This window comes from Lupinus angustifolius, chromosome LG08 (assembly GCF_001865875.1).
Source record: "Lupinus angustifolius cultivar Tanjil chromosome LG08, LupAngTanjil_v1.0, whole genome shotgun sequence".
NCBI classification, from domain to species: Eukaryota; Viridiplantae; Streptophyta; class Magnoliopsida; order Fabales; family Fabaceae; genus Lupinus; species Lupinus angustifolius.
The window spans coordinates 11,958,562-11,971,155 of record NC_032016.1 but is presented as its reverse complement, the minus strand read 5'-3'; the positions used below and the strand labels follow the sequence as shown (position 1 = coordinate 11,971,155).

At 29.5% G+C, this 12,594-nt stretch overlaps 1 protein-coding gene across 1 annotated transcript; it reads right to left on the bottom strand.

Moving 5' to 3' along the window:
- On the bottom strand, nt 4,112-6,179 carry LOC109353768 (transcription repressor MYB6-like). The gene is made up of 3 exons (XM_019596134.1): nt 5,794-6,179; nt 4,898-5,329; nt 4,112-4,569 (listed from the first exon to the last, which is right to left on the bottom strand). Exons 1-3 carry the CDS (start codon nt 6,053-6,055, stop codon nt 4,334-4,336), a joined length of 930 nt encoding a protein of 309 aa, XP_019451679.1. The 5' UTR covers nt 6,056-6,179; the 3' UTR covers nt 4,112-4,333.

Genomic DNA, 12,594 nt, shown 5'->3' with positions numbered 1-12,594 from the left:
TTTATTTGTGTCTAAAAGCTTTAATGTGTGTTTTGAAAGGTGGAAATGAGTCAGTTTGTCGCCCTGCCAAATATGGATCAGACTGACATTTTGAGTCATTTTAACAATAAGGGTCGAATCAGGCCAACCCATATTTTGACGGACCAAAGAAAGACTCAAGCGGGCCAAGTTGTCCCATGCTGAGGTATATTATACTAATGTGTAAAAAACTATGTCATAACAATCCATCAATATTAAACTTTTATTAATTTCCCAACAAGAAAAAGTTTCAAATCCTTTCATTCATCAACATCACCACTTTTCTTTTGTTTATGTGTTGAACCACATATAAGGATATTGGTATAATGGTTCAATAGATGATTTACTAATTAAATTGCATACCAATAAAGTTAGATAGATAAATATATTATTCAAATATTAATGTTAAAAAATTAATAAAGAAAACAATAATTGTTTTTATTTATGTCATTTGTTAAAATAAAATGTGTCATTTGGTGGTAGACCATATTTTAAAAATATAAAAAATATGGCACTTGTATGTTTGATCCTTTGATCCATACCAATATTTACGTAAAAATTAAGTCATTTTTATTAAAAAATAATTTTAAATAAAAACAGGTTCACATGACTGATACAAATCAATTGAACATCATACAATATAACCGATTTTGATAGGTATGATCGGTATAATTGTTCTACCAAAACCGGCTATTACAAATAGTGAAGACATGTTCAGCACCGTAAAATCTGTCGTATGCTTCCCAATCCAATCCTTATAATTAACAAAAATAATAATATAACAATAACAATACATTATGTATAATGATGGAAGCTAATTAAGTAATTAACTGAATGTTGTAACTTTTAGATTTAATGCTGTCCTGCTTTATGTCAAGAATTTTTTAGGCCTTTTGGCAAAATCATTTAATTAACTTATTAATCTTATTTCATTGTTCTAGCTTTTCGAGTTACAAAACCATTTATTAAAATTTATAATTGTAATATTGTACCCTTGGTAAATGGTATGAATGATCGGTTTGATTTATCTTACATCAAACTTGATACCGAATAGTATATAAAAAGTTTTAATTTTGAAAAAAATCGTTTTCAGTAGCATCAGTCACATGTATTATCATTTATCAATAATCTATTCACAATAAAATAATTTTATTTCGACAAGAATGTGTTCCTATCTAATAATTTAGAATACGTATTATAATGTAAAATATGTTCCTACCCAATAATTTATGGAATTATCATTCTATCATTGCTTACATTTTTATCTAAAAATAAGTTATTAATAGATAAAAAAAATATAGTGCTTAAGGATGCATATAATCATTTCTGTTTATCCCAGTCCATATGCCATGCTTTATAAACCAAGCCAATAAATACCTACATCCATTTGCATTTGTTATATATTCCTTTAGCTTCTTGTTTATCCAATAGGGTTCTTTTGCAACTTAAAACTCCCAATATAAGCAATAAATTCATAATTTTTAATTATGATGAACATTATATATTTAATATAATTATATGAGCTATTTATTCTTAAATTATAAAATAAGTGATTCAATTCTGGCAATGAATATGATTTCTAAAACTGATAACAGATATGAGCTTAATGAATAAATACTCAAACAGTTGACTTATAGGGGATAATGAGATCCTATAAGTTAATGTATAAAGAACGGTTATGGATATAAAACACCAAATTACAAACAATTTTCATCTCTTTCCATCAAAGAGAAAACGAAGGTCCAAAGAAGGAAGTCATGATTTGATTGAGGAAGATCATCGTACCAAAACTCTATCCAACTACATATAAAAGGATTAGATATGAGAAAAATGAATTCATGTATGATTTTGTATCCTTATTTTATATTATATGTGTGAATCATGAGATTTAAGATCTTAGGATTGGTACTTCAAGGAAATTTTAACACAAACCAACCTCATTCCTTTTATGCCATTACATTAAATCAATTTTCATTACCTATCTTAACATGTATGCAAAAATCTTATGTTCATTGAATATTTTTTAATCTTATTTACTTACTATTTTTTCTACTTTTATGTAGGAAAAGGAGTATCAATGATGATACAGGCTATGCTAAAAACTATATGATGAATCACGTTTTAGTAAAATATAAAATATTTCAATATAATCTAAATTCTGATAAAGATAAGAATAATAACATAATGCAATTAGTTAAGCATTTTAATAGTGGGTTGAAGGGGAGCGTATTTGTTGTTCCACTTTTTGTATTACTTTATGTATATCAAATTTGACTGGTTAAAATTTTTATTTAAGTTAAAATTATAATTATTAAATATTTTTATGCCTAATTACTTCTTGTGGCACATAAAGTGAGATAAAATAATAGGACAACAAATATTCTCCTATACTTGTAGTTTTTGAAGTGTTACCATACATAAGTCTTCCTTATAATAATTGACCCTGCTAAGGCTAGTTCCATAAAAATGTTATATGAGAATTTGGTACAATGTCATTGAACCTAGTGAGATTAATGTAATGATAGTGTAAGAGTTTTTTAGGTAGTTAATTTATTATTCATCATTCATTTTTAAGTATTATTGAATCTTAAATAAAAATAGTAGAAATAAATGATGGATAATATATTGATTATATAAGTTTCTATATTGTCAATGTATATATATTACATCATGATGATATGTTTGTTTGAAGACACATAAATTATTAGTGGACTAATGCTTTGGGTCTAAATGCCTACTGGGCCGGTTGTATGACCCAACTACGAAATAAGCACTGTTAAATATGGCCGGTGCTTCATATTCCAGATCCAATCCTTTAATTAATAATAGTAAAAAATAACAAGAACAAAACATTATTTATAATGTTGGAAGCTAATTAATTGAATGTTGTAAATTTCAGATTTAATACTTTGTGTGTCCTGGGTTATGTCAACAATTTTTTAGGCCTTTTAGCAAAATCATGTAATTAACTTATTAATGTTATTTCATTTTTCTTTTTGAGTTGCAAAAGCATTTATTAATATCTGTGCATTATTAGCGTAAATATTTAGATACAATCAATACATTATCTACTACTTATTTATATTACTTTTGAAAAGTAAATAATGATTAGACATAAATAGTGAATGATGTAATAATAGTTTATAAAACTCATACTACATATATTTTTTATCTTATGAATTTATAATATCACCCTCTTCTGATTAGACATAAATGGGACTAACATTTATGTTACATCCAACTTCATATAAAATAATATTAACATATACTTATTCTCATAAAACTAATTTTATTAAGATATACCCCTAGAAACGTTGTAAAGTTGATTTTTTATTTATAAATTAAAATAAAAATTTTCCTAATATATATCTCTTACTTTTTATCTTTCTCCCTCTATTTTCCCTTCTCATATTTGTGTTATAATGGGTAAAGAAGTTGTTTTTACTAAAGAGTGTGAATTGAATATATCATAGGTACAGTGAAAATTGTATTTTATCATCTTTCTCACCCATGTATGAAACTTTTTTCATCTAGACAATTCAAGCATAAAAAAATCCATACCATATGCCATTTTTTCCAAATTTGTTAACCTTTTGACATTAAACTTTCAGAATCCAACATCTAATAACATTGTCTAAAGTATAGAAAAAAGTCCCACCAATTAATAGTTAATTAAAGAAAATATTAAGTGAATCATATGGTCAAACATTAAAGGACATGCATGATATGACACCCTGCATAACAAAAAAAAAAAGTAACTCAAAATGGGTGATTGATTCATTGAAATAATATTTACCCAAGTCATGCAATTTCTGCTTTATCCTGAACATCATAATACCAAAGTACAACACAATAACAAAGCCTTGCACTGTCTACTATTTATGTTCCAAGACCAGTCCAAAATCTTGAGTTTGAAAATTTTAATATTTTCTTCAAACTCATAACTCCATAACTCATAATAACTATTCCACCGCCTCTTATATCCACAAAATGTATCATGCGACAACAACTGGAATTTATTATTTAATAATTAAATTTTTATTTTTAATATTTTTTCAAATAATTATAACTGATGACACATTGAGTGACATACTTTATGAGACAACAAATTTGCTCCTGATAACTCAGTCACCTCTATCTCAATGTTCATTTTTTCACCTTTCATTTTACTTTATTAACCTTTAGCTTTTGTTGAACTAACTGTACATAAGGATTGCAGATAGAACCTACTACATAAGACCCATTTCTATTATCATAAAACCACTAATTCCTAATAAACTCTACTTGTTTTCTTCATCAGCTTTTTGTTTTGTTTCTATGCATCTCCTAGTCCAAGAAAGTCAATGAATGGCTTTTGAATATTATCATAAATGTTTTCACTTTCATCAGAATTTGAGAGATTTGTGGTCCTCTTTGTGCTAACTGACTCAGATGCTGAGACTTCTGAGTTTGAATCTGAATAATTGGGTTGGTCCACCACACCATTCCAAGCACCAAAAAAGTTGCCAAAATCCACTTGCTCATTTTGCACCATCCTTTCTCCTAATAAACCTGCAACCCACAAATATATAATGAAATTTAGTTTTTTTTAAGTGGATTAAATTGTTTTAACAGCTTATTTATTAGAATATATTATTAAAAATTGATATTTTTCTAAGTAAATACATATTTCAGTCTCTATTGTTTTTTTTACCTTACCACCAAAATAGACTCCAAAAGTTTTAATTGATGGTCAAATAATTCTTTTTAGTATATCTTATAATGACTAATTTGACCCAAAAAAAACTAACTTGACCCATCCAAATTTTTTTGGATTTATTTGGGGTTTTAAATTTTTGGTAAGGCAGAAAAACAAACTGAAATAACTTTTATTTCATACCCATTTGGGATCCATATGCTTGATGATTATGAACTGGATCAAGGTTAGAAAATGGCATGAAAATTGGTGTGGCTGAAGATGCAGTAAGAGATATGTTATTGCAGGTTGAGACAGATTCATTTATGATGCTTGAGTTGGTTGATACACTAGTTGCATTGTTTGAAAGATTCAGATTCAAACCCATTTGAAAGTTAGGGTAGTTTCTCTTTCTATAGTGATTTAACTCATCCCTCACTCTTCTAGCTTTCATCACATGCCATTGGTTCTTGACTGCATTGTCTGTTCTGCCAGGGAAGAGCCTAGAAATCAAAGCCCATTTATTACCATATAAACTGTGAGCAGTTATGAGCCTTGTTTCCTCATCTTCAGTGAAAGCGCTTCTGTTAATTCTTGGATCTAGCTGATTAAACCACCTCAGTCTACAACTTTTGCCTACAATTGGAATACAAAAAAAAGCCTTCATGATTAGACTCCTTAAAAAATACATTAGTCATAGATTATTTTAATCACAAAAAATCACACTGAAACCACTATAACCTGTATCACAACGACTATAGTTCATATTGCAATGGTCGCAATAAATGCAATCTTAGTAACCACAATCCTAATTGCAACTGAGATTTAACTCGATACTTGATTCTATGCACTTCGACAATTTTTACATTATTTTTGACAAGACTTCATTTATGACAAAATATATTTTATTAATTAATTTCTATTTTTTAAATAAAAACAAAATGTATTTAATCTTTGTGTGTATATGTACACTACATCATTGATGAATAAAAGTATTTGAATCCATTCTTTTACCATATTTGATATTAAAAAGTGAGAATGAATGCTAAAACAAAAATAAAATAAAAAACTAAAAAAATATAAAATAGGTTGTAAATTACCTGATCTTCCTTCAAAATGTTCTGCAATGTAGTTCCAATTTTGAGGACCAAATTGATGAACAAGTTCTTTGAGTTTAGCATCTTCACCTGGCCTCCAATGTCCTCTAGGACAAAGTTTAGTTTTCACTGCATAAGATGAATTCCAACACTCAACTTCATTACCAACTTCAACCCCAAAAGGGTTGGTCAGAAGAGGTTGTTGTGGAACCAAAGCACAAGAAGAACGAATCATAGCACCATTGTTAAAATAATATGAACTCATTATCACTGAAAAAATCTCACTCTCTTACACCAAAAGGTGAGTAACAAAAGAAGATATATATAGAGAGAGAAAAATGGGAGATGCAAGAATGGGTAGAAAAACAACTGCACCAACTTTTTATAAGAGAGTAGTGAGAAATAAAAATGGGAATATTTTTTGTTGAAGTGAGTTTGGTTAGAAACTGAGCAACTATAGAAAAGAAAAAAGTGGATCTACATAAATATCAAATGAACAATTAAGGTATATTAAAAACTGAGTACACTTTAATTAATAATAAAATAATTGATACCATATATAATTTATCATTGGTACTGTTAAAGAGTGCCAAGTGGTAATAACACTGAAATGAGAGATAGTAAAAACATTTAATAAGAATAAGAAAGGAAAACAAAAAGAAATATTTCATATAAATCATCAAATATCTGATAAAAAATCATAACTTTTTGAGATAATATATTTAAAGAATAGGGTAGTATTAAACAAGTGTGGGGCATTTTGTGTAGGAAAATGCACGAGTGTGCATGGAATTCGAGAACCACTCGTGTGTGTTGTGTCTGAACATGTTTGGTGTTTTTTCATTCATGCTCTTTCTCTCTCTTCTGCTTTGTTTCTTGGGCTATGTGAGAAACACAGAATATTTTGTCTGTTTGTGAAAAGATTTTACTTTTTCAAAAGAGAAACTGAAATAGTACACGAGGAGATAACAAAGAGGAGTTAATCATGTTGTTAGAGGAGTAGATATCATCCCATATTTTTATGTTTCATTGTATTATAATCTAATTAAAAGTTATCATCTACTAAAAAAAAAATTATAAAAGTAAAAAATATTTTTTTATGTTAATAGTTGGGATTTCATTAGCTTAGAACATAGCGACAAATTAACACAGAATATCCTTATTCCCTTTAGACACTTTCTTTACCTTTATGTTTACCTCTTAAAATATTAAATATTTAGATTTTTATCTTTATTCCTAACATTATATATTACTCCTTTCATTTAATATTTTTGATATTTTTTAAGTTTAGAATGACATTCTAAATCTTTTAATATTATTGAAACTTAATCTATATTTATATTTTAGTTCCCAAGTACATTTCTATTTCTTTTTAATTTAATTTTCAATTTATATTAAATGAGATAATTTTAGTCAAACTATATATCATTTATTGACTTAGTGAACTATGCACAAAAACATTAAGAGAAAAGTACATAAAGTCCCATTAAACTTTATATCTATTGTAAATAGATATTATAAACTTTTTTCCTCTTCAATGTAATAATACATATTAACCAATATTAATATTCGAATGAAATCATCACCAAAATATAAATTTAATCATAGACTTTTCCCGAGCCTTAAAAATAAAAAGTTCTATAAATAAAATGATATATATTGTGCCTCCCAAGTTTTTACTAATGTTAGTTAGAACAAAGTTATCTTCACCTTTTTATATGAAACGTTTCAATATATTCCTAAATATGTGAGGATCAAATTTTTAATATTTATAGAAAAATAATAAGTATTCAATTATTTATATATTAAATACTTCATTAGCTTTTTAGTAAGTATTTATATTTTAAATTAATAAGTAAATATTTTTTTGTAGTAAATAAATAAAACATTATTGTTGAATGAATAACATATATCTTTTTGCCTTTTTAAATTCATTTATAGTTTATTATAACAAGTTTTTTTCTTGATGGCACATTTTCACTCACTTCATATGATTGTGTAAGACTGAGATTGCAACTAAGAAGGGGATGAATTAGTTGACTAGAAATTATGACCACTTTTTCTACAAAATGAAGAGTTAAAGTGCAGAGGATAATATTGTAGAAAATAAACAAGAATAAATCAAAGAGGTAAGAGAGAAGATAGTACACAAGAATTTTATACTAGCTCACCTTCTTGTCTACCGAAGGCTACGTCCCGCACTCTTGCAGCACAAAAGATTTGCCACTAAATATTATGAGTTGTAATTACAATATCTCACCCCGAGATATCTATGTACCTTACACACTCACTAATACTTATCACCTTGGAAAACACATTTCCAAGTAACTCTATCCCCTTTCTATTCACACCCAATGAAAGAAAGTAATTACAATGAATGAAGAATTTAAATGATGACTTGGATTGCCTTTACAAGTATGAAATATAGTAACACTTGCAATCCAATCAACTCTTTTGTATACTTAGTAAATAATGTTATTTTAAGTTTACATAACTTTGAAACACTTTACTTCAAGCAACTAAGAAAATAGCTTTGAAAGTTTGAGTTCAAGTTGCTAAAAGTGCGGAAAACTATTTTAAAAAAGTGTAGGAAAGTTGTGAGAAAAGTGTGAAAGAGTTGTTCAAAGTGTTCTTTTCATAGTGAGTTCAAATGTCTTTAAATAGGCATTCCAATCAGTCATTGTGCCTTTATGAAAGAGTATGAATTGTTTGAAATGAAAGCATTTTGTTTGGGATGAAAACCCTTGAGTTTCAAATCTGAAAAATTGATGTAGCAACTCTCGGTAACCGATTACACAAGTGGGTAATCGGTTACCCAAACGTGACATTTTAAAAAATTACATTGAGTAATCGGTTACTCAAACTCTCTGTCCAACAGTGAATTTAAAATTCACTTAGAGTCCCCAGTTCCTCCAATTTACATCTTGTTGGATAACTAATTCTCACTCATGTAACCTGTTACTCAAACTTCAGTAATCTGTTACACAATATTTTGAAAAATGTTTTCATTTAAAACTTGAATTGTTTCAATTTCTTTTAAAATATTTTGAGCATTATTACTTTGGTATATTAAAGAGTACATGATAGAAGTACCTATTTAGACTTAGACTAATTGTCTTGAAACTTTAATCTTCTTGGTCTTCATAAGTAATCTTCATTTTCTTCTTTTTGGTGATGATGGTGTCTTCATCAAAACCTTACCAAGGCCATGAGCAAAGATCTTCTTCACAATCTCCCCCTTTTTGATGATGACAAACCAAGATCTTTTTGACAGTGTAGTATTCTTGAGAGCAACATACTTTGAGATATGTTGAAGTTTGACTTGAGTATGCTCCCCCTATCTTGAATGTTCCCCCTTTCTTTTGGAGTAATGTGGCTGAAATAATTTTTACAGCACTTCCCCCAACTTTTCTCCCCCTTTTGACTTCATCAAAAAGTAGAAAAGCAAAGAGATTCCAGCACAATATATATAGCATACATACACTTATATAATCAAGATTTATCAATATGATATCATATATTCATGTATGGATCAAGATATAAATAAGCAAGTATTGCAATGCATAAATAAGATGTTTCAAACATGTATCCATGAATGTAACAATAAAGCACAAAACATCATAAAGTAATTTGTCCAGGAATATGCAGCAATAACTTAAAAACATAAGCATAATTTAAAAATTTGTCTGAATTTTGAAAATAATACAAATATAACAACACAGAGTAATCAGTTACTCACTTTAAGTAATTGGTTACTCAAAATAAAAATTTTAAAAATTTCAAACAACAACTCAGAGTAATCGGGGGTACTCATTTTGAGTAATCGGTTACTGAAACACGCTGTTTGTAACACCCCAGTTATGTCATGCGACCTCCCCGGTCCATGACTATACTGAGTGTGTCACCGGTAACACTGCAGTAATGGCATGTGACCTCTCCGACCCATGACTACACTGAGCGTGCCACCCACAGCTTAAATACTCCCTGCAGTATTTTATTCCCCGCAAAGGGAAGCCTCCCGCGACTCGAACACATGACCTCAGGGATAAATGGTTATTATTCATATGAGTCGCTACCATTAAGCTATTAACTGGGGTGTTACACTGTTCAACCCTGTAATAAGTTACTCTCCAGTAATCGATTACTGACCCTAGAAAAACTTATTTTTAGGCAAAATTAAGCTATAAAAATGGTTTTTAACCCAAAAATTGAAATTTTTAAACATTAATAAACACATTTAAGTTCAAGTAGGCATGAAATAGATATAATGAAACATACATATAAACATATATAGTAATTCAAGTTAAATAAGTTAAATATATTTCATCAAGAATGCCTAATTCTCGTCTAATTTTATAGAAATGTTCTTTTGCCAAAGATTTAGTGAAGATATCTGCAAGTTGGTTATGAGTATCAACAAATTCTACAGACACATTATTCTTTTTGACATGGTCCCTAAGGAAGTGATGCCTTATATCAATGTGTTTAGTTCTTGAATGCATAACCGAATTCTTTGTGAGGTTTATTGCACTAGTATTGTCACACTTTAGAGGAGTGCAACCCAAGTCTAAACCATAATCTCGTAATTATTGCTTGAGTCATAACACTTAGGCGCAACAACTACCCGCTGCAATATATTCAGCTTTAGTAGTGCTTAGGGCTACACATGCATGCTTCTTACATGACCAAGAAACTAAAGCATTCCCTAAAATATGACAAGTACCACTTGTACTTTTCCTCTCAGTTTTATATCCTGCAAAATCTGAATCTGAATATCCAACCAATTCACATATACTTTCATTTGGATACCACAGTCCAACATTAGTTGTGCCTTTAAGATATTTCATGATTCTATTAACATCAACTAAGTGTGATTCTTTTGGTTTGGATTGATAGAGAGCACACAGACACACATAAACATTATATCAGGTCCACTGGCAGTTAAGTATAAAAGTGATCCAATCATACCTTGATACTTTGATATCTCAATGGATTTTCCTGCTTCATCCGTATAAATGTAAGTTCCAAATCCCATAGGAGTAGCTATTTGCTTGCATCCATCCATGTCAAATATTTTTAGCAAGTCTTTGCAGTATTTGGATTGACTTAAAAAAATACCATTGTCAAGGTGTTTGATTTGTAATCCAAGGAAGTAATTTAACTTCCCCATCATAGACATTTCAAACTCTCCATACATCATATTGCCAAAATCACTACATAACAACTCATTAGTAGAACCGAAAATAACATCATCTACATAAATTTGAACAAGTAAAGTATGATGATTTATTTTCTTTATGAAGAGAGTAGTGTCGACCTTTCCTTTGTTGAAACCTTTTTCAAGTAGAAATTTAGTTAGACGATCATACCATGCACGAGTAGCTTGCTTTAAGCCATATAGAGCTTTCTTTAATTTGTAGACATAAGAATGATGTTTGTAATCTTCAAAACCAGGAGGTTGTTGAACAAACACTTCTTCTTGAATATAGCTATTGAGGAAAGCACTCTTTACACTCATTTGATATAACTGAAAATTCAAAGAGCAAGCATATGCAAGTATTAGCCTAATAGCTTCAAGTCTAGCAACTGGAGCAACAGTTTCATGAAAGTCGATACCTTCTTCCTGGTTGTATCCTTAGGTTACTAGTCTAGCTTTATTTCTCACTATTATAACATTTTCATCAGATTTATTTCTAAATACCCACCGAGTTCCAATAACATGCATATTTTTAGGTCTGGGAACAAGTTCCCATACTTTGTTTCTCTCAAATTGGTTTAATTCTTCCTGCATAGCAAGAATCTAGTATTCATCCTCAATTGCTTCATCAATCTTGGAGGGTTCGATTTGAGAGACGAAGGCCATGTTAAGATAAGTTTTATCAAGCATTCGTCGGGTTGTGATACCTGTATTGAATTCAGTAATAATATTGTCAATTGGATGGTATCAATGAGCTCTCTACTCTTTTGGTAAATCTGAATGAGTATGCTCCTCTTAAGATGGTAGGTTGTCATTCATTTTCCGTTGCTTAGTATCAATTGTAGATTCAATAATAGAAATTTCATTTACAGAAGAACTTGGCAGTTCCTCCTCATCAGGAGTTATAACATCTTTTATCTCAACATTGGTGTCATGAAAAGATACATGAACGGATTCTTCCATGGCTTGTGTTCTTTTATTAAAAATTCTGTAAGCTTTTCTCGTAAGAGAGTAGCCTAGAAAGATCCCTTCATTTGCTTTTGCATCAAATTTTCCCAGGTTATCCTTTCCATTATTTAAAACAAAACATTTACAACCAAATACATGAAAATGAGAAATATTTGGTTTTCTACCTTTAAAGAGTACATAGGGAGTTTTCTTGAGAATGGGTCTTATGAGAACTCGGTTCGAAACATAACAAGCATTACTTATTACATCCGCCCAGAAATATTTTGGGAGGTTAGTTTCATTTAACATTGTCCGAGCCAGTTCTTCTAAAGACCTATTCTTTCTCTCTACAACACGATTTTGTTGTGATGTTCTAGGAGCAGAAAATTTGTGATTGATACCTAGATCATCACAAAATTCTTCAAAAGAAGAGTTTTGAAATTCTCCCCCATGATCACTTCTTATAACAGCGATTTTAAGTGATTTTTTATTTTGTACTCTTTTAGCATAAATGCTAAAGGCTTTGAATGCCTCATTCTTATGCACTAAGAATAGAGTCCAAGTGTATCTCGAAAAATCATCTACTATAACGAGGGCATAGTAGTTACCACCATAACTTTTTGTCCTTGAGGGGCCAAATAAGTCCATATGTAGTAATG

Bases quoted from the DNA above. Each gene is read 5' to 3' on its own strand.
- LOC109353768 (XM_019596134.1), bottom strand. From the start codon at position 6,055: ATGAGTTCATATTATTTTAACAATGGTGCTATGATTCGTTCTTCTTGT. The intron at 5,330-5,793 runs GTAATTTACAAC...TTCCAATTGTAG, and splicing joins ACATTTTGAAGGAAGATCAG to GCAAAAGTTGTAGACTGAGG. The intron at 4,570-4,897 runs GTATGAAATAAA...TGTGGGTTGCAG, and splicing joins AGCATATGGATCCCAAATGG to GTTTATTAGGAGAAAGGATG.